Here is a 22043-nt window from a genome sequence, read left to right as displayed (position 1 = left end):
TGCCCCCGAGGCTGGAAGCAGGGTGGCCCTACTCCCTGAGCATGAAGAAGCTCAGCGAGACTTGGCTAATTCCAGGAACTCCAGGCCCAGCGTCGGTCAGCGGTCTTGACATGACTCCCTGCTTTCCCAGCCCAATCTGTGTGCGTTCAGTGGTGCATTTGGAGCAAGGCGTGGTTGAAAGGGTACCAAACAGTCACTTTTCTGCACCTTCAGTCTTGTGGTCCTGCCCAAGACAGACCAGTTGTCATGACCACAAGGTCTCCTTGCCCACTGGTGTCCCTTGGAGCAGAGGGTCTTCTAGCCCAGGTCTTTGGGCAGTAAGGTTGCGTCACACAGCTGAGGAGCTACACTCTTCCTAAATGTCTCTAAGGATCTCCCACAATAGGCCAAAAGCAGGGAGCAAATACCTCCTACATCTGCAGCCCCTGGGCAAGGAGCTTCCTAGGAGTCAGGGCCAGCAACTAGCCAGAGATGCGGGTGATGTTCCTGCAGAGCATCCCCTAGCTGCAGGGGCTCTTTGCCATTTAGTCTTCCTTCATGTCACCAGACTCTGGCGGCAGAGTGGCTGGAGGACAAACACAGGAGGGAGGTTGGAGACCTGAGTCCTGGGTCACGGTCTGCCACATCTTAGCTGTGTGGCCTTAGCCATGCCTCAAGCTCTATGTGCTTAATAAATGCTCACAGAGAGCATGACCATGCTGCCATCTGCCCTGACACTTTACTGGCAAGTGCTGGCCCACAGGAGTCTCCAACAAGACGATGAAGGCAAGGAAGCTCTTTGCAAACTGTAAAGCGCCATGCCTGCTAAGTTGTTCTTACAATATGTTCAGGAACTTCCAAAGACCTTCCCTAGCATGGTCCGCTGCCAGCAAAGCGATGTGTGTCCCGTGTAGGCGGGTGTGCATATGGGAGTGTGTGCACATACGGGCACACCGGCTCATCTTCCAGAGAGGAGATCCATCACCGGAGCCCTGGGGGATGCAGCCACCTCTTCCTCCTTTCATGTGAGATTCTTGGCTTTCTCATCAGTGGGAGCAGTTTCCTTCCACTAGTGGTGACTCCAAGGAGCTGTGTTTGGGGCCAAGTAAGCATCTGCTCCTGAGGATGCTCCCACCTCACGGCCTTTGGCCCTCTTCTTCTTATGTCTGGAAGCACCTCCTGGCCCCATGTGTGGGGGGTGGTTAAGGAGCCGCTGAGCCTCCCCCAGACTTCCTGTCATGGGGTGGGGGGTGGGGTGCCTGGCTTAATGGGATCCTCCTGACTCTCGACTATGCTCTTCCAGGAACCGGTGTATCCTTTGAGAGTCCAGGAGTTATTTCATGTTGAAACCTTATAGGGCTCCTCCCCAGGATGAACAGTTACTGGGGCAATGGGGTCAGCCTCTGGGTTCAAAAGGCAGAAGATAGGACCCTGGAACAGGGGGCTCTTGGAGGGCAGGATAGTCTTGCCTCAGACTTGCCTGAGCATGAACTCATGAAAGAGAGGTGGCCGAGGTCTGGAGGTCCTTTGCCACGGGGCCTGTTCTCACAGGTGGTAAACACCTGCTGGAGATTTCCTTTCTCAAATATAACAGAGATGTGTACACGTGAAACTTTAGGTCCTTGCTCCCCGAACCCATCCTGGGAGTTCCAGGGGCTAAGAAAAAACCACTGCTCAGATGTGAAGGGGGAGAGGTTCCGGAGAAGATTTTCAGAAAATCCACGTTTTCCCACAGGTTAACAGTGAAGCAGGGAGCAGGGCGTGGAGACAGAGTTGGGTGCGGGGGCTGCCACAGTGATCTGTTGAGACGGCAGATGTCATGAAGCTCAAGCTCTTGGCAAGGTGCCGGGTGCCCAAGTATATGTTGGGTCCTGGTGCCCGATAGTGCCAGGAGCCTCATTGGGCCTGACCCTCCCATGAGCCTGGGATGCAGACTTGGAGCCTGGAGCCCATCGGGGCAGGATGTCTCTTTCACCGAAATTGTGAGCTCCCTGGAGAGAGCAGCACCATCTTGAAAGACCCACAAGCCACAGCCTGGAGTTTGAGATATTTAGGATCTTTTCTAGTTGGGTTGCCGTTTTCCAGATACTTTAGAAAACTTGTTCCAAATCACCCATGTTTCTTTTTTTTTTTTTTTTAAGATTTTATTTATTTGACAGAGAGATAGAGAGAGAGAACAAGTAGGCAGAGAGGCAGGCAGAGGGAGAGGGAGAAGCAGGCTCCCCGCTGAGCAGGGAGCCCGATGCGGGGCTTGATCCCAGGACCCTGGGATCATGACCTGAGCCGAAGGCAGCCGCTTAACCGACTGAGCCACCCAGGCGCCCCGTAATCACCCATGTTTCTTACTACCCCTGAACGATGCAGGCTCCCAGTTTCCACCTCTTAAAGGTGACAAGGGACACTAACCACTATTAACCAGATCTCTGATGAACTCTGCACATCCAAGATGGACATCAAAATTTTCGTGGGTTTGGGGGGTTTTTTTTACATTTAAAAAATTCAGGTGATAGAAGATGCCCAACTCCTGACATCAGGCTGTTTCCAATTCCTGTCGTGCCTTGTCTAACTGACTAGACACCCACCAGCCCCTGTCCTTCAGCTCGCAAACTGGGGTTCCCTCCTGAGTAAACACTGCGGGTCTCAGGGTGCCGGGAATGGAATCGTGGGGTAGCTCCTCCCCGCCCCGAAGGACTCCCCAGCAGGGGCCCACCCACCACAGCCGCCTCCAAACAGAACAGGCTTGCTCTTTGCCCAGATGTCAGGGCTTCTGAGTGTTGGGGTGGCTGTGCTCTCCACACATCACACAAAGCCACGTGCCAGAGAAAGAAAGGAGGACCAGCCCAGGGTGGGACCCCCTGCTCCTGGCCAGAGAGGGAGCGGAGCCCAGGAGGAGACAGGGATTGGCACTCCTCCTGCCCAAGTCCCACCTTTGGTGACTCAGGCCCAGCAGCTCTCTGCTCTCAGTGACTCCAGCTGCTGAGTAAGCAGCCGCCTCTGCCCGCACCCCGCCCCCAACCTCCTGCACAGAGAATTCCCCACGCCTGGGGCCCTGATTGCCCCGTCCTGGGCAGCCCTTGCTGAGAGAGGACCTGGGCTCTCCAGACCCCCCAGAAGTGGAGCAGAGCTGCCCCATTGTGAAGCCCCTCTGCACCACCCCGGCCACCCTGTGACTGGCCAGCTATGCCCAGTCCTGACTGAAATCCCAGGAAGGTGAAAGAGAACATGCCTACTGCACCAGGGCCCGCAAATGGGCACTGAGGGGGGGAGTAGTCGGTACAAGGGAAGTGGCAAATGGTATTTGTCCTCAAGGCATTTTCAATGCAAGTCCTTTCTCAGGAGGGGCTTCGCCCGGCCCGGGAGGCACGGGGACCCCATGAAGTTGTGTGTGTGCACACAGTCTCGTGAGAAGGGCGTTGGGGAGTACATTGCTGCAGGTGGTCCTGTTGGGCACTGTGCTGGGTGTGGGACTCGTAGGGAAGAGCAGGGTGTGTCCTGCAGGAGAGCCAGTTTGGCCAGCCCCACCTTGCTGGCAGAAGCTTGGTTTCAAAATGGACTAATAGCTGGGGATACAGACACTCTTTTCATCTCGGTCTGCCCAGCACATGCCTGGCTCCTTCTGTCTGGTCAGCCAGAGCTGGAATAGAACTCTCTAGGCTCAGCCAACCCGCTAATAAAGCCCAGGTCAAGGGGTAAAGGGAAGAATCTTGGACCCCTATAGCCTGAAGCCACGCTGGGCCACCCTCACAGACTGGCTTGCCTCATCTGGAACCCCTCTGCCTTCCTGGCAGCTCTTTTCATTGGCAAGGATCCCCTGTGGCCCATGGAGGCTGTGGGAACCCCAGTGCCAACCGACAGCCCAGATTTCCATCCCGGGCACACATTCCCATGGCAAGTCAAGGCACTCCTTTGGGCAATTGCGGTGAGGCCAGCCCTGTTCTAGGCACAGTAAAGGGCATCTTTGCCCTGGAGAGCTTGGGGAAAATGACAGAAACCATTAGCAACTAAAGAACACATAAGGTCACAGCCAGCGGGGGTGTGCAGATGAAGAAGCCCAGCTCTGGACACAACAGAGATCCGGAGAGGGGGCCTTGGGTGGGTCGGAGCAGGCCTTGTGCAGATGACTGGGGAAGAGGCCTTGGAGAAACACAGGATTTGGGAGGAGGGGCAAGGAAAGCTATGCAGGATGGAGAAGAGGTTGGGCAGAAGCAGGATGTGGCTGATGTCACCAGATAGCATAAAGGGGTGTGTTGGGGAGGCAAGAGGTGACCAGACAGGCAAGGGGGCCAGGTTGGTGAGTTCTTTTTGCAATAAACAGAGAGACACTGTGGTTTTGTCAAGCAAGGAAAGCTTTGTCTGAGGAAGGTCAGGTGGATGGCACCACCAGGAAGGCACCAGGACCCCAAGGGCTGGGTTAGAGGTTGGCGTGAGGCCCTGGAATTGTCCAGCAGCGAGCTGAGGCTCACCGGGGCCACAGTCTGGGGAGTGGGAATGGGAAAGGAGGAGTCAGAAAGGATTCTCAGTTGGAAGGACAGAAGGATGCCATCTCGTCCTGAATGGTTGGTCACTGTCATGTCCGATGAACTTGGGCCAACAGGAGCTCTTCCAGTTTGGGGGTCTCTTCAGACTGAATGGGACTCTCAAGGGGAAACTGACTATATTCAGTTCTTTGAGGCCCTTCTTCTTGAGCTGTGTTAGTCTAGTCACCCTCCAGGACTCAGTTTCCTTGCCTGCAAAATGAGGAGGTTGACCTCTGAGCACTTCCTGACGTGAGGAGGAACAGGAAGAGGGGCTGGGAGCATTCAGCAGGACATAAAATGCCACAATTTTCCAAGAAGGAAGGGGAGGAGGGGAGAAAGGTGGATGAATTATAAGACCTAAGTCATTAGCAGAAAGGGAAACAGAGCAGGGCCTGGTTAGGAGAGGCTCTTTGCTAAGGGCAGCCCTCTCTGGCCTACTCCAGCTCTCTCTGGCCTACTCCTGGTTGAGGGTCATCTCTGCCCCCAGAAAGTCGAGTTTCTAGCCTCTGGTATGTTCTGATGCATGGACCATACCACACAAGGCTGGAGTTTCCCAAGGAAGCGTGAGATAACCAGACGAGGGCTGTGTGTCTGTGTCTCACTGTCCTTTGTATTCAAAGCAGAGGACGCTGCCAGCAGATCACTATCTGGGTGTGGGGGTGTGCCTGGGAGACCCGACATTGGCAGTGAAGCTCTCCCACCTGCTGTGGGCACCTGGGTGCACACTACCGCGTATTCCGCTCCAGCTGCAGCTGCTTGCTCAGGACCTGGAATGCGTGGGGGCATTCTTGCTAGTCACAATGACAGCAAGGCATGCTGGCATTTAGGGCCTGGGGGCCAGAGGCAACTAAACATCCTGCAGTGCTTGGGGCAACCTGCACAATGAAGAATTGTCCTGCCCCAAATGCCGACGGCACCCACGTAAAGAAACACCGCGCCATTCCATTCCGTCATAAAGCCGTGCAGGCACACCACACTCCTCTGTTTTTCTGAAACCTAGTGAGGCCTGTTCTGTGGCCAGTGGGTGAGACTAGCATGAGGCTCTGAATACTAGTGTATTCCCCTTTCCTGGACTGGCCTACCTTCCTGGGTTCGTCCCCCTCAAGTGCCAACCTGGCGGCTCCTTTAGGTACAACTTGGGTGATGTACAACCCTCAGCCAGGTCCTAGAGGCCCCCAGTCTGTCTCCGGTCTGAGCATCAGAGGGATACAGATGTCCCTACTAAACAAACATCTATGTCATGCACTGTCCTAAGCACTTTACAAACATTCATTCACTGAATTCTCCCCACACTGGGTACAATTGTAATCCCAGTTTTACAAATTTAAAAAAAAAAAAGGAACTGAGGTGTGTTGTGTTCAAGCAAGTTTGCCAAGGCCCCCCATCGGGCAGTTGACATGGCCAGGGCTCGGCCTAGGCAGTGTGGCTCCAGAGTCCATGTTCTTGACCACTGAGTCGCCCTCTGCCCAGGGAGCTGGAGGAATGTACCTGGAGTCCCAAGATTTCAGCCTGATGGACAGCAAAGGGGAAAGGTCACAGGGAAGGCCGGTGACAACCTGCTTTGTCTGAGCCTTGGAGGGAAACCCAGACCCCCTGTGATACTAGGACAGGAAAGGGCCTGGCAAAGAGGAAGCTTGGCGCTCCCACTTGTCAAAGTAACAGCAAAGAGTCATGATGACGGGAGTCACCCACGGCTGTCCTCAGCCACCAGCAGCCATAACACAAGGAGCTGGGGTGGGGCTCCCGGGAATGGGTGACGCCACCGGGATGTGGCTGATGGGGGGGGCTAGGAAATGCAGTCCCACAGGGTCAGCCCTGCCTTCTCCACCACGCCTGGTCCCCCGAGGGCACGGCCAGCACCCTTCCCCTAGGCAGCCCACCCTCGCCGAGACTTGGCAGGGCTGCCCATTGTTCCTTTCCCAGCACAGGAGAGCAAAGCCCAAAGCCTCTGTCAGGCTTAATCAGCATGATCACATTTTCGCTGGGTTTGGTCCAGGATGAGCGTTTGGACTCCTCATCAGGTGCCTGAGCTGACGTCCGGGATTGTCATTTACTGAGAACAAGAGAGTTCCTTGTTGCATTTCCATTTAAGGCTTAGCCTGCCACATGGGAGTGCTCAGCCTGCCCTCCGAAGTGCTATCGTCACCTTCCCCGCCCTGGGAGGATGGAGGGGTGAGGGGTGTGGCCACTGGCCTAAAGCAGGGGTGGCCTAATTGCATATTTTGTGCAAAGTGCACATTCCAGATTCCCTCTGCCTCCTATTGCTCATTTATGCCTCCCCAGACACCCACACACCTGTTCCCTTTGGGGTAGGTTGGTTTGACCCAGTTTGGGGAAGAAAATTATGCCCACCTGAGTGCCCAGCTGAGCATGTGGGTGGAGGAGATGAGAACGCCATTGTCAAGGTTAACAGTTTGTGGCTTCTGACTTTTGGATGCCACTTCTGACTGGAATCTTGACCCACGGTGGCTTTCTGCTAAGATGAAAGGGAACTGGCCAAGAGAAGGCCCCTCCCCAGACTTGTGTGGCTCGATCTGGTGTGGAGGAGAATAGCCCAGTTGTCTAACCACCTCCCCTACACACACACACACACACACACACACACACACACACACTCATGGGGTGGGGCGGGCAGGCTCTGGGCTGCTAGGCTTGGCCCTGGCTCATCCCAGCAAAGGTGAGATCCAAGTCAGCACCTGTGTGGAGACACTTTATCTCCATAGGCTCAGTGTTACCCTCTAGTCTGAGGACAAGTCAGAGCAAGCAGACCTACCACCAGACTGTGAGCTCCTGGGAAAGTCCCCCTTCAACAGATCTGTTCCGAGCTCATTCCCACCAATTCTCCAGCTTTGTAGGCTCTTAACCAGGGAGGCCGCATCCCCAGGTGAGCTCACACGGAGCCCCGCGGGGGGCGCCTCATTACGGTATGTTTTCTTGTCGGACTGAGCCTCTGCCCAGCCTGTCCCTCCTGCAAGCCTGACAAAAAGCCCCGGAGGCTCCCCTTGCCCCCCACCCTAAGCCCCCGGGCCTGCCTTCATGTGTGTCAGTGCTCAAAGAAGGCCCAGGAGCAGAAGTATGTTCTCCCTTTGGCCTGTGAGGGGTTCCCCCGGAGGGTGATGTTACCATTTGCTTCTTACCCTGGCAGAGGGGAGGCAACATGAGGAGTTCAGCAGAGAAATAACAGTGGAAAACAGTCCTGGCCGGAAAAGGAGACATTTTGCCCATGCTGAGTACAAGTGGCCAAGGAAGGCTGGCTGTGTTAGAAGCAGCCGGTGTCTGAGAATTTCACGGGGCGACAGGGCAACGACTTGGGGACACGGGCACAGGTCCAGCGTCGCCCTTCCCTCCTGAGTTGGAAGTTCCCTGTCTTCTCTGGGCCTCCGACTCCCCACCCGGCCAAGGCCATTCACGTAGGACTGGATGAGTGGCTACCCCCCCCCACCACAGTAAGAAACGTGTTCTCCATCGCAGCCCAGCCCACAACACAACATGTGTCTCAACAGCCAACCTTGCACTCCGACGGCTTACATTCCAGCCTCTACCATGCTGTCCTATTTTTTTAAACGAGAGTCACAAATCAGCTAAATGGATTTCATAATCCAAATTGGGTCACAACCTGCAGTTTGAAAAAAAATAATATATCAGATGATGGCTAAGATGCCTTCCACTCCGAACATTCTGGGATTCCATGAACTAGTTATTACAGAGGCCGGGGGAGGTCGGGGTCTCTTGGCCAGCTGGACCCAGAATCCCTGGTCAGGAACCTCCCCTGAGCCTTCCTTCCTTCCTCTGCCCAGATCTACAACGGGACCCTCAAGCGGGAGAATGACAACAGGCGCTTCAGTTCCTACAGCCAGATGGACAACTGGAGCCGGCACTACCCACGGGGCCCCTGTCCCACGACCGGCGCAGGCAGTGATATCTGCTTCATGCAGAAGATCAAGGCAAGCCGCAGCGAGCCTGACCTCTACTGTGACCCTCGGGGCACCCTGCGCAAGGGCACGCTGAGCAACAGGGGCCAGAAGACCACCCAGAACCGCTACAGCTTCTACAGCACCTGCAGCGGCCAGAAGGCGGTCAAGAAGTGCCCTGTGCGCCCGCCCTCCTGCACCTCCAAGCAGGACCCCGTGTATGGCCCGCCCATGTCCTGCAACAAGGACCTGTCCTTTGGCCACTCGAGGGCCAGCTCCAAGTAAGTGCCGCCAGGCTGGGCGGGGGGCCAGGGCGGGGGCCAGGGTGGAGGCAGACTGTCAGCGGGGCTGCACGCTGCGAGGGAGTTGCTGATGATGGAAGGACCACCTGGGTCCCCAGGGGTTCCTTGTCCCTGCAGGGGGACCGTTCCTGACCTCGGGCAGTCCTCAGTGTGAAGGGGGAGACAGAACCCAGACATTAACACAAACGCATGGGGTGTGTAGGTTCTAAAGGGTCACAGGTGATGAACAGAGGAGGCTAACTAGAGGCCAGGGGAGCTCCAACTGTGTGCCTCCAAACAGTGGCGGCTGCATCACCTGGAACACTTTCGGGTTGCACCCAGACCTACTGACTCAGAAACTCAGGGAGAGGCCGGGCAACGTGTGTTTTAACAGGCCCTCCAGGGGACCGAGAGTCTGTGATCTTAGGCATGCAAATCTCTATCCATGTTCTGAAAGAGCAAAGGAGTGTGCCCTGATGTGGATGATGGGCAAGGGGGCCATGTTCCACCTGATAGGACAGACAACCAGGGCGGTCAGACATCAAGATTGAGGAACTGGATCTAGTGCTGAAGAACAGAGTACATCTCTTGTCCCTCGACACTGAAGGCCCAGTGAGAACGAAGGAGATGAAGTGGGGTGTCCTGTAAAGAGCCACAGGCACAGGGTGGCTTGGGGATGGGACAGTGTCCTAGGGGACATTGGGCCTGCCCTCCAGGACTCAGAGCTCCATAGACCTCCAAACTGTTCCTTATCGCCACCTAGTGATCATTTATTCATTGATTTGACAAGCATTTACTAAGCATCTACTATGTTCCAGGATGTATGGTAAGTGGAGGGGACACAGCCAGAAACAGAACAGCGCAGAGCCATCTTAGAGCCACACAATTAACTGATAAACTGTTTTTCCTAGAGCTCCAGGAGCTCTGCAGTCTTCATCTCTAAACCTCATAGCCCCTTTTAGGCAGGTGCTAGAACTCCTGAAGAGGAGACAAGGCACGGAGATGTTAACTCACTTGCCCAAGGCCACACAGCTGATGCAGCATCCTGTGCTCGTCCCCACTCTGTTGTACTGTTTTGATAATAAGCTGAACCCCACTGTAAAGCTGGACCTCTCCTAATTACTCAAAGGCCATAAGGTGTATTTAGGATGATTTGGAGAAGGACTAAGAAACCCTCTCCCGTGGAGCAGGGATTGGGGCAGCATCTAGCCCTGGCTCGTTGCCCCAAACCAGAGGCCCTAAGAGGACAAGGTCTAGGCAAGACAGGGAAGGGGATGTATGACAAGCCATTTAGAGATGATGTTTGACTGGCAAATGTGACATTTGCTCAATGCAGGGCAGGAGTGCTACTGATACAAGACCAGAGAGTTCTGCCCATTGGGTGATTTTTCCCGAAATGGAGTTAGGATGCCTCACTAAACCCATGAATACTTATGGCAGGACTGAGGCCAGGACACATGAGGAGAAGAAAACTGAGGCCAGTACAAGTGCTGAGGAGATTCCTAGTGGGGTGGGGCTGGGTGCCACAGAAGGGGCTGCCCCTACCCCCAGGAACTCTCCATGTCTGTTGGGAACCAGGACACAGACAGGTGGAAAGGTATCCTTTCACTGGAATGTTCCGGGAAGCGGGGCTTCATCGAGGCACCTGTGTTGTGACGGGAGGGGACACAGCCACATCTGAGAGCCACATGGATGCTCAGTGGACAGAAGAGTCTTGCAGGAGCGGACCTTGTGAGGAGCTGGGGAGTGTGCAAGAGGGCATAGCAGAGCCAAACGATTAGGTTGAAACATAAAATGTTTAGTTTTGTGGCTCAAAAAAGTTGACTATCAGCCATTTCATATGGTCCAACTTAACATGTGCCCTTGGATATTAGTGTAAGCAGTCTGCACTTGAACCTGCAGGATGGAGAAGCCACTGATGGGAACAACACAGTGAACCAGGTGTTAGGACTGCTAGTCTGGTAAAAGGGAGGAAAAATTTGAATAGGGGAGCCTGGAGAAGAGACCCAGTTGTGGGGGTCTCTTGCTGTAGTCCCAGTGAGAGTGATCATGGTCAGAAGGAAGGCAGAGCCCATGAGGTTGGGAAGAAGGAGCAGATGTGAGAATTTTTATGTAAGAAGAATTAGCTGGACTTTGGGAGAGATGGAGGCATTGATGATTGTATAGAGACAGGAGGGAGGGAAGATGGATGGATGGATGGATGGATGGATGGATAGACAGGCTGTGGCAGCTTGGGCATACAGGGGGGTTTCTGAGCCCCTGGCCCCGGGGCTCCTAGCCTACCCTGGAACCCACCCCACTGCCCATTGCCCACAGGATCTGCAGCGAGGATATCGAGTGCAGTGGGCTGACCATCCCCAAGGCTGTGCAGTACCTGAGCTCCCAGGATGAGAAGTACCAGGCCATTGGGGCCTATTACATCCAGCATACCTGCTTCCAGGATGAATCGGCCAAACAACAGGTAACTGGCTGCACACCTTCCTCCCCCTGGAGGCCTGGGCAGGGACTGGGTGTGTGTCAGCCTGACCCCATTTAGAGATGGGTGGAGGCATTTGCATTTGCTCCTTCTCACCCTGCCTGGCGGCCTGGGGCGAGGAGTGTGCTTGGCATTGCCTAAGATCACAGCTGGGCATCTTAACCCTCTAGTTGAGTGGACATTAGTTAGGCGTGTCTCCCCCACTGATCACATGGAAGAAACAGCCATGGGTTCAACAGAAATCCCCTTTCTCAGATGCCACTAGAGAATGTGACTACTTTCCGCCCTTCAATTCCCTTCCCCAGCCCCTTTCCCTCTGTCTGTCTGTCTCGGCCTCTCTGCCTCTCTGTCTCTTGATCCTCTTTCTCACCAGGCATCCATGGTGGGAAACAGGGCTTGTTCATGCCTCCCGAGCTTGGCTGTTGGGAAGGATGCCTATAGGGCTCAGCAGCTCAGCCCCAGGGTGTGGTGCCCTAAACAGGTTTCCTAGAGATTCCACGATCCATAAGCATCAAAGTTCCTGCCACAGCAGAAGGAGTTCCCGTGGGAGGGTGTCTCTTACGTCTGTCTTGCTTTAGGATTTTGAAGTGTATTTATATCCATTTCCTCCTCTGGTCCTCACTGCCGTATTCCAGAGAAGCAAAGTGGGGCTCAGAACAGAGGGGTGCCTCTCCTGGCAAGGACATGGGGGAGCTAACGTCTGAATCCATCTTGGTTCCTGATCTGGTTGCTGTGACTCCACATTGCTTATTTATTTTGGTTGGCTTGAATATTTCGGAACTGGCAGTAGACTTTTGGGTCTGAGAAAAATCGCTTTGAGTAGAGACACTAGATCAGCCTCACCTCCCTGACTGGGCAAGGCGGCCCCCCTATCCCGACAGGTCTATCAGCTGGGAGGCATCTGCAAGCTGGTGGACCTCCTCCGGAGCCCCAACCAGAACGTCCAGCAGGCTGCGGCTGGGGCCCTGCGTAACCTGGTGTTCCGGAGCGTCACCAACAAGCTAGAGACGCGGAGGCAGAATGGGATCCGAGAGGCTGTCAGCCTCCTGAGGAGAACTGGGAGCACTGAGATCCAGAAACAACTAACCGGTAGGGAGCGCCAGCCGTGGAGAGCTAGGGGTCGGGGGTGGGCGGGACTGCTGGCTGCAGTCCCAAGATGGGGTATGGGGTAGCCCCTCCAGGCTGGGTCAAAGCACAACCGTGCAGATTTGACCTCAGGCTAATATCTTGGGAGCCCCCATGGCACTGGCCTTGGCCAGATTAGTGGTGTCCAGGTGGTGCATACCCACAAGGGGTCTAAGTCTTTTTTTTTTTAAATTAATTTATTTATTTGAGAGAATGAGAGGGGGGAGGAGCAGAGGAAGAGAGAGAATCTCAGGCAGACTCCCCACTGATCGAAGAGCCCGACTCCAGGCTCAATGTGGGGCTCTATCTCATGAGCCTGAGATCATGACCTGAGCTGAAACCAAGAGTCAGATGCTTAAGCGACTGAACCACCCAAAGGCCCGTGAGTCAAGGTCTTTTTGAAGATAGAAGGCAAAGAGTAGAAAGCTGGTGTCCAGGCAGGATCCATATTCACAGGTGGGATCCACAGGTGAAAGGGAGGAAGGGAGGTCGATGAGAGCAGGGACTAACAGGTCTTAAGCACCTTCCTGTGCCCAAACAGTATGCTAAGCACTCGGGCCGGGGACACAAGAGACAGAAGGAACTATGAAACCTTCAGACTGGACTGGGAAGATGAGACCATGCACAGAGTGACCATGATCAGTATTTCTGGAATGACTTTCAGGTGGAAAATAGAGAACATTTGAAGACTCTGAGTGCTAACATTTATATTAAAAACCACAGATCAATCAAATGTTTCTTGATCGCCTTCCATATTCATAATTTTGGCCTAGATAAAGAACTCTAGATGCTCCCTGCCCTCAAAGAACCTGCAGTCTCGTTGAGACACTGGGAAGTGGGCTCAGGAAACAATCAGACACTAGACTGAATAACCCAGGCCTACTTGGAAAGTGACATTCCAGTAGGGCTCATTTGCCAGAGCAGGCTGGGGGTGACACGCCATTGCCCGGGGTCTTCCTGAGCCTGGCATGTGTTGGGTTGACGGTCCCCAACATCCAGGGCTGCTCTGGAACCTGTCCTCCACTGACGAGCTGAAGGAGGAGCTCATCGCGGACGCCCTGCCTGTGCTAGCCGACCGGGTCATCATTCCCTTCTCCGGCTGGTGTGATGGCAACAGCAACATGACCCGGGAAATGGTGGACCCTGAAGTCTTCTTCAATGCCACAGGCTGCTTGAGGTGAGAGAAGAGCCCGCCCGTGGGGTCTTTTGGCCCCAGCCCTGGGCCTTTACCCAGGCAGCCCCATCTCGGGCAGGACTCAGCCAGGGCAGAGAACATAAAATGCAGTCTGGCTGGCACTGGTCTTCATGGGTAGACTCCAAGAAACGGGGCCCCGGCGCTCCTGACGTCCCCAGATCCAGATAAGGATCAGGACTCCATGACCTCCTTTAAGGGACCACAGCAGACTTAGTTAGAAATCTAAGAGTGGAAATGCCAGATCTGAATATCCAAACTGGTTCAACCATTTCCCTCTCCTCCATTTCCCAAAAATGCATTTCTTGTACTATCTTGAAGCGTGTTCTTTTGGACAAAAATTTGCTGATTGGCTCCTAATGAGTCACTTCCCAGCTATGATGCTAACACCAATTGCCATATTCATTGGCATGAAGATGGCAGAGCTCTGCCCAAAGTCTCCCGAGTCCTACGCCAGCATGAAGCAAGGCCCCTGGGGGCTGTTGGAGGAGGGACGTGGGCATGTTCATTCTAGGAGACAGGCTGCAAGCTGGGTTGTGGGTGCTGGTATGGAGGTGAAGCAGTGGAATGGATCCCCTTTAGGGTCACGCCTTGCTCTGATGGGGTTTGTCTTCCCCAATTCCTGGGAGCCCCAGAGTGAGGGGTGCAGGTGGCATGAGCTTCTGTCTCAGCTTGTGCTCCTCCCTTTCAGCCTCCATCAGTGGCCCCCAGTGAGCAAAGCCGGGGTGTTAAGGACTTGATAGGGCTGCAGGACTGTTGGGGACAACAGCGGCCACATTCGGCCTACACCAGGCAAATAGGCCCGGGATGCTTGGGAAGGAGCCCACTGCTGAGGCAGAACACAGCTTCCACGGGGAGGGAGCATCTGGCTCCCAGCCGAGCACCTGTCAGCTCTTTTCTCAGATCCAGCCCCTGGCCCCAGCACCCCACAGAGCTTCTCCTGTCCCACAGAAAAAAACTGGGCAGGCGAAGCTTCCAGCCCTCGTTCAACAGGTGCCCCCTAGTGGTAGGGCGTGTGTCTTGGCCTGCTAGCTGCACTGGAGGCCTTGACCGTCATAAAAGTTACAGGTGGGCAGCAAGAGGGGTGGAAAGAGCTGAGTTCAAATGAGAGCCCATCCAACCTCAGCCAGAATGGGGCAGAGTTGGCTGAATGGTCTTTTCCTTCCTTCTTCCTCATTTCTTTTGCCCTGCTCTCGTCCTATCAAACCTCCAACCGCATCCCCCATCCCCTCCGCCCCCTCTTCCCCCACCTGCTCTCTCCCCTGCATGCCCCCCAACCACTCTCTTCTCCACCCCCACCCCTCCTCCCCTGCCTCCTCAACCCCTCTCTGTTTTCTCCCTCAGGAACCTGAGCTCTGCCGATGCAGGCCGCCAGACCATGCGAAACTACACGGGGCTCATTGATTCCCTTATGGCCTATGTCCAGAACTGCGTGGCCGCCAGCCGCTGTGATGACAAGGTGAGCACACCCAGGCGGCACCCCACCCCGGCCCTGGACCCCAGTCCTCCTCTCTGTCCAGTGCTCCAAGGCCCAGGGCCTCCCCAGAATCAGTGAGGGCAGCTCCTTGGACTCTAGGTCCTGACATTTTCCTCTCCCAGGCTCCACGAGGCAGGTCTGCACTCGAGGGGCCTTTAAGGCATGGTCCAGTGACAGGACAGACGCCCAGAGACCGGCCAGTGAAGGGGACAGCTGTCTGCAGAGTGCTCTGCTTGCCGGGGACAGTGGTTACAGAGGCAGTTCCCCTGTCCCTCACTCAGAGGCTGTGTGAATGCGGACACTTCCATGATGTCTCTGTTCCTCAGTTTGCACTTTGCTCCAACAGAAATGATCATAATCCTAATCTGCCTCCTGGGTTAGTTTAAGGGCTCAATTAGTTCATAAGCAAGACACGAAGCAGGCCTGGTACCGAGTGAGCTCTCCGTGAGCAGTCACTGTCCCCGGTGCCAAGCCCCGCCTGCGGCCCCGAGGAGCCACACTGATGCCCCCGGGATCCTCCCTGCACCGAGGCTCCTTCTACTGCACTGGCTTCCCACTGCGTCCCAATGAGGCCACTGGCCAAGCCGCCTCCTGTCCCCTCTGGGCTTTAGGACTCACTAGCACACACAGACAGAAAGGAAAAATCACGGAGGGCGGAGAAACTGAAGGCTGAGATGTTTCCATCACGGCAGGACAGCAACTCGGGAGAATAGTGAGTTCCCACTGTCCCCAGGTGACCGGGGGACTGTCTGGGCACCACGGGTACTGGGTCCTGCACACAGTTTCCCGTGGAGAGATTTTTGTCTCCCCCTCCTCCACTGGATGTGACAACAGGGCCTCGGAGAGAGACGGTCCCTCGGATCTTCAGCCAGGTCCCAGGGGGCATCATGTTTTTTCTGCTCTGGATGCAGCATCCCCTCTACCTGTGTAACCCAGACCCTGCGACTCTGAGTCCCTCAAACCCTAGCAGGGCCGACATCATTCGGACGGTCAGTCTGCTGGCCCAAACCCCAGCCTGTCCACTGAGGACAAATGGCAAAGGCCTAGGAGAAGCTGCCGCGGCAAAGTCCCAGGTCCCGGGTCTTGCTGCCCGTGTGGACTTGGGATAGGTCAGCACCTCTGCTATTGGAAGCTGAGGAGCAGCCAGCCATGAAAAGGGGGAATCGTAGGGGCATGGGGATTCAGCGGCTTTTGAACCCAGGCTGCTCCTGAAGGAGAACGTGCCAGGACAGCGGTGTGCTCTTCAAGAGCCCAGTCCGACCGCTGCATAGTTGCTGTCGCAGTAGAAGCAGTGGCCGCTGTCCGCGTGTCCTGCTATGTGCGGGGCCCCATGACGGGCACTTCCAGGTAGCATCCTCCCGGGAGCCCAATGAAGTCGGTGACTTCAGTCCCATTTTACAACTGAGAAAACCGGGGCCCCGAAGGCAAAGCAAGCCACTCGAGGTCACGCAGCTAGGAACTGAGAGAACTGGATTCCAGCGCAGGCTCCGGGAGGCGTGACTGGGAGAGCCCGCGTTCATCTGTCCTGGAGCCGCGGAGGGGCCCGCCTCTTCCCCAGGAGCTAGGGCAGGGAGGGGGCCCGGGACGCCATCAGGGCGGGGCCCGGGCTCAGGTGCCACGCTCCCGTTTGGCCCCCAGTCCGTGGAGAACTGCATGTGTATCCTGCACAACCTGTCCTACCGCCTGGACGCCGAGGTGCCCACCCGCTACCGCCAGCTGGAGTACGGCGCGCGCAACGCCTACACCGAGAAGTCCTCCACGGGCTGCTTCAGCAACAAGAGCGACAAGATGATGGTGAGCACCGACCCAGAGCCCGGGCCTGCTCCCCCCAGGCACCCCGCTGGCCTCAGCGGCCTGGCCCACCCTTTCCCCCCTGTGCCCCCCCCGCCCCCCTCCCCCACCCTGAAGCCTGAAACCAGCCTGAGGGGCCAAGCCCAGGCCAAAGCCCCGGCCTCGGGCCGGTGCCGCACCCTGGGAGCTGAGTCCAGGGCATTCTGTCTTGCATACAGAGGGGGTCTGTGTTCTTCAGACCACCCAGAGGTCAAAAGCTCCAGCCCTCCGTTGGCAGAGCTTGTCCTCTCTAACTACGTGATTGATAAACTCGGCCCTATCTTCTCCATTACTCTGGAAGGTCTGGGGGTAACCAGGACTCTAAGCCCTCTCTGGCCTGGTTCCCACCAGCTCCCAAGCCTCCCAGGTCCCCCCAGAAGCAGGAGGGTGCTGTGGAGGGAGGGCCAGGCCTCCCGCGCTGGGTAAAACGCCCGTTGGCCCAGGGTGGGCCAAGCTCAGAGTCTGACTCTGGGAGGGGACACATCATGGTGTGAGACCCAAAAGCCGCTGGAAGGTTTGGGCAGGGGCTGGCCTTCAGCATTTCCCGGGATCCCGAGATTGTTCTCTGCCTCCCTCAGAGACCATGGAGGAGGACCATGGCCCCTGTCCTCACTCAATTCTGCAGAGCTGCCATAGTGAGGAAAGGGGCACCGGGACAGGTGCTTCCTAGGCCCCTCCCATCAGGAACCAGGACCCTGGAGTTGGGGGGCACGCAGAAGGCTTGGGTTCGGTCCCTTCCCAAGGCTTCCTGCTGACCTGCCCTTTGTCCTCAGAACAACAACTACGACTGCCCCCTTCCGGAGGAAGAGACCAACCCCAAGGGCAGCGGCTGGCTGTACCATTCAGACGCCATCCGCACCTACCTGAACCTCATGAGCAAGAGCAAGAAAGACGCCACCTTGGAGGCCTGCGCTGGTGCCCTGCAGAACCTGACCGCCAGCAAGGGGCTGGTGAGGAGTGGCCTCCTCCCCTGTGCCCACCCCCGTCCCCACCCCCATTTCTCCAACTTGAAGCCAGGCTCTGTTCCCTTCGCCGTTCTCCCACGAGTGTGTCCACAGTCTGAGTCCTAGCAAACACCTATGGCCTGCGGAGCTCGGTTCTACAGACATGACTAGAGGCAGTTTCCTATGTGATATGGGGGAGCAGTGAGGGGAGAGAACTAGCCCAGCCCTCTGGGAACTCCCAGGCGGCGGCTAGGCAAACCCACTCCTGCTGGATTCTGTCTGTGCCCACAGAGTCCCCTTTGCCTCGTGATTCCTGGCCCCATGCTGGCCCTGTCTGGGGTGGGGGACAGAGATGAAGGGTATGTTTGTGGCAGGAGGAGTCTCCTGCGTGTTGAACTGACGGAGGGAAAAATAGAGGGTTTGGAGCGTGGACAGATCTAGAGGAAGATGTGGCAGAATCAGTAGAGATTTTGAGGCCAAATATAGTTTGGGGGACATGATGGAATGGCATTGAGCCATCGGAGGCCTGTTGCAATCAACGAGCATTTAGATGGGGAGGCAGCCAACAATCCCTCATCTTTACTTGGGACAAAAGAGAATCAGCTGGAAGCAGGACCAGGGTGAATTGAGGTAAGGAAGGAACTTTCTTGACCATGAGAGGATGAGGCAGGGGATCTTCAAGAACTCCAGACCAGCCTGGGACCAGATTACAGCTCGGATGGCTTTGTTGCTAGAGCTGGCCTACTCCTAGGGGGCCCTGGACTGTGTCTCCTTGTGGGCACGGACCCTCTCTTACCCATCTTTGTCCTGGGCAAGTACCCAACAAATATGTGTTGAGTACTCCGGAGGTAGGGAAGTTGGAAGGTGGTCAATGTTTCTTGCATCGACAAATATCGCTGACCGTGTGGTTTCACGTGAGCAGACTGCAGGGATGTGTAAGGAAGGCCGAGCTGAGACCAATAGCTGAGCAGCAGCATCTGACCATTTTGTTAGACCAGGAGTCGATTCAGGGCCCCCATGAGCGAGGGGTCTGAGACTTCCCTCTCATCACCCATCTGGGCTCCAGGCTGATCCGGGAGTAGAGATCAAGGTCAGGAGAGTTGGGGGTGCATTTTCGCCTGGGTGCTTGGTTCGTTGCTGGCGCATGAGCAAATTTGTGTCGCTCTTCGTCCGTGCTTCCAACATGAAAGAGAAAAGGTATTTGGGATTCTTCGTTTGGGATTACCTGGCCCGCTTCCACCACAGTGCCTGGGAAGCCGCAGGCTAGTTCCTCACTGGGCCTTCTTTCTCAGATGTCCAGTGGCATGAGCCAGTTGATCGGGCTCAAGGAAAAGGGCTTGCCACAAATTGCTCGCCTCCTGCAATCTGGCAACTCTGATGTGGTGCGGTCCGGAGCCTCCCTCCTGAGCAACATGTCCCGCCACCCGGTGCTACACCGAGCCATGGGTAAGCGCCCTCCGCAGCGTCAGACCACCCCTCTGCCCCGGGCCTCCAGCTAGGACTTGGCAGACCCCCCACTTTCCAGAGCCTGCTGGACGGTCCCCCTCTAAACTTTCCCTAGGGTGAGCATTCCAAGAGGGGAAGCTGGCCCAAGAGAAGCTTGGGGGTAGGAAGGGGCAGGTCCCCTGGAGATGGGGGGGCAGGTGTGCAGAGGTCCCATCTGGGTCCCAAGCCCTGGGTTGGAGCTAGATGGAGCCTTGAGGGGTCACCTGTCTAGGAACCTGGTTGAGGGCAGTCCGGGACTATGGCCCCAGAGGGAGCCCCTCAGCCCCTCTCTCCCTCGGTCATCTGAGCCCGTGCCCTCCACTCCTTTCTCTCGCAGGGAACCAAGTGTTCCCAGAGGTGACCAGGCTCCTCACCAGTCACACTGGGAACACCAGCAACTCGGAAGACATCCTGTCCTCGGCCTGCTACACTGTGCGGAACCTGATGGCCTCCCAGCCGCAGATGGCCAAGCAGTACTTCACCAGCAGCATGGTCAACAACGTCATCAACCTGTACCGCAGCAGGTGGGCGGGGAAGCGGGCGGTCTCCTCCCCACCTCACCCCCACACCGCCTCACCCCCGCCCCATGCTAAGCACGACTCCCTGCGAAGCCCCAGAGGTGCGGCGGGAGCAGTACCTGGTACAGAGAGGAGAGCCAGGGCAGGAGAGGCTTGGATGCAGGGAAGTTCCCGAGGCCAAGAGCACTGTGGGGCTGAATCCAGCAGCCAGGCCCTCGGGCGGCACAAACAGGGCAGAGGCGGTGCATTCTCCGCTGTGGGTCACCAGGGGACACTGGGTCCTTAGAGGGTCAGCAGGAGGCATGGAGCGGCAGACCCCGCTGTGCGGGAACTTTATTCTGCTCCATGGGGCTTTCTCCTCCCGGAACAAGGGCTGGGCGACCTTCCCCCTCACAGCCCCCAAGGAGAATCCTAGGACACTTCTAAGTGGGCAGGGCCGTGGGGTCATGCCCGCTGCGCAGAGTGACCAGCCCGACGGGGCTCCTCTCTCATGCACCCCTGGGGCCTCCCCACATCTCTAAGACCTGAGGTGAGGGGAGGAGGGAGGAGGGTGCTCATTCTCATGCCTCCCCGAGTCTCACCCCACAAATGAACTTCCTGCCTGCCCAGTGCCTCACCCAAGGCTGCAGAAGCTGCCCGCCTCCTCCTGTCTGACATGTGGTCCAGCAAGGAACTGCAGGGCGTCCTCAGACAGGTAAGGGCCCGCACTGTTGACCCCTGCCCATGAGGTTCTCCTGTACTTGCCCTGCACAGAATCAAGTCCGAGTGGGGCAAGGAAAGAGAAGCAGAATGGCCCACCCCACCCCATGGCGGGGACTGAGCCGCACTCCAGACAGAGAGAGTCAGAGCTGAGAGACCAATGTGCGTGACGATGAACGTGATCACACTCTGAGCAAATCTCTCGGCTAGAATTCTGGGGAGGTGCCGAGTGCATGGAGGGCAGAGGGAATCAAGGTAATGTGTGAGAGGCCTGGGGTGGGATCCTTTAGGAACAAACTGAAAAACGGGGTGGGCAAAAGGCACAGAATTCATTTGAGGGCGTGATGTGCTCTGTGGCTTCAGAGGTAGGTTTGGGCTAGATTACAAACCCCTTTAATCTCTGTGAGAGTTTGCCCTTGGCCCCAGGGAGCCATTGAGGGTTTTAGGTAGAGAGTGTCATGATTAAAGCAATACTTGGATACAGCGGCAGGGCCCAGGGAACTGAGAGGTGCTGGGGCGGCTGCATCTGTCAAGTGGCCACCCTGGCTCCTCTCTGTCCTTGGCGCCTCCCAACCTCGTCAAACACAAAGTCCTACCCCAGGTCTTAGTTTACCAAACCTCTCCACACTGGCCTCTCCCGCTCCTGCGGCCGCCGTTCTTTAGACAGAGACGTTGGCAGTGATGAGGCCGGACCAAGGACAGGACGCGGAAGAGACAGACTGGTCAGACTGACCATGCTCGAGTGCAAGCCTGGAGACACTGCGGCCGCATTAGCAGAAATAGATCGGTTGGGGAGAGGCCAGGTAGGCCTTGTAGGGAGAGGGAGAGCAGTCCCGATTTCAGGAGGTCAAGTCTGAGGGGATTGGATTGGGGTGCGGGTGTGGGACCTGAGGAGAGAGGCCAGGCTGCCACACAGACGGGAACATTGGGCAGGTAGAAGCCCCGAGAGCAGGCAGGACCACCATGGCGCACAGGTGTGTGGGAGAGTCTTGGAGGATAAAGGCAGAAGCATGGAGAGGGCCCTCAGCTGGGGGCCAAGGAGAGCAAAGGGCCAGGGAGCCAGAAGACGCTGTGCCAGCTAGCCAGGAGGGGACTGCAGCCCGTGCGGGAGGACAAAGCACGGGAGCGGGTAGGCAGCGGTCCCCGGGACTACCGAGGCAGCAGGGAGGATGGAAACCAGGGAGGGCCCTGGATGAGGCGATCCGGAAGTCCCAGGCCACCTGCAAGAGCACTGCTGGCAAAGCAAGGGGAGCCCTTGGGGCCCCTGCCGTGGGCGAGGAGGGACGGGGAGGGGCGGAGAGCGGCAGAGGGGAGAACCAGTGTGGTCCAGAAAGGAGAGAGACAAAGCCATGGGTAAAAAGACCCCTGTTTAATGACAGAGGGGACCCAAGCATCTCTGTCGTGAGACGAGAAATGGGCAGAGCAGGGGAAAGTGAAGGGGTGGGAGGATGAGGAAGACCACGGAACAGAGGGGGGCGCAGGAGGTCAGGAGTGGCCTGATCGGGTAGGAGAGGAGATGGGAAGACAGCCGCCCTGGGGCAGAAGGAGGAACAATTCTAACTCCAGCACAGCAGGGACATAGGAGGGACCATGGCGGTCAAGGTCGACT

The 22043-nt window shown here is 56.6% G+C and overlaps 1 protein-coding gene across 1 annotated transcript in view; it reads left to right on the top strand.

The window, feature by feature from the left end:
* PKP1 (plakophilin 1) overlaps positions 1-22043 on the top strand; it is a 47210-nt gene that overhangs the window by 22447 nt on the left and 2720 nt on the right. Inside the window, exons 3-12 of the mRNA XM_032422462.1 lie at positions 8294-8688; positions 11005-11149; positions 12046-12253; positions 13289-13466; positions 14826-14940; positions 16597-16752; positions 17562-17738; positions 19025-19178; positions 19555-19741; positions 20345-20429. Coding sequence (XP_032278353.1) covers positions 8294-8688; positions 11005-11149; positions 12046-12253; positions 13289-13466; positions 14826-14940; positions 16597-16752; positions 17562-17738; positions 19025-19178; positions 19555-19741; positions 20345-20429 — 1800 coding nt within the window. The remainder of the gene's footprint in view (positions 1-8293; positions 8689-11004; positions 11150-12045; positions 12254-13288; positions 13467-14825; positions 14941-16596; positions 16753-17561; positions 17739-19024; positions 19179-19554; positions 19742-20344; positions 20430-22043) is intronic.

This window comes from Phoca vitulina, unplaced genomic scaffold (genome assembly GCF_004348235.1).
Source record: "Phoca vitulina isolate PV1807 unplaced genomic scaffold, GSC_HSeal_1.0 scaffold26, whole genome shotgun sequence".
NCBI lineage: Eukaryota > Metazoa > Chordata > Mammalia > Carnivora > Phocidae > Phoca > Phoca vitulina.
The sequence above is the reverse complement of the archived record's forward strand: the minus strand, read 5'-3'. Positions and strand labels throughout refer to the sequence as shown.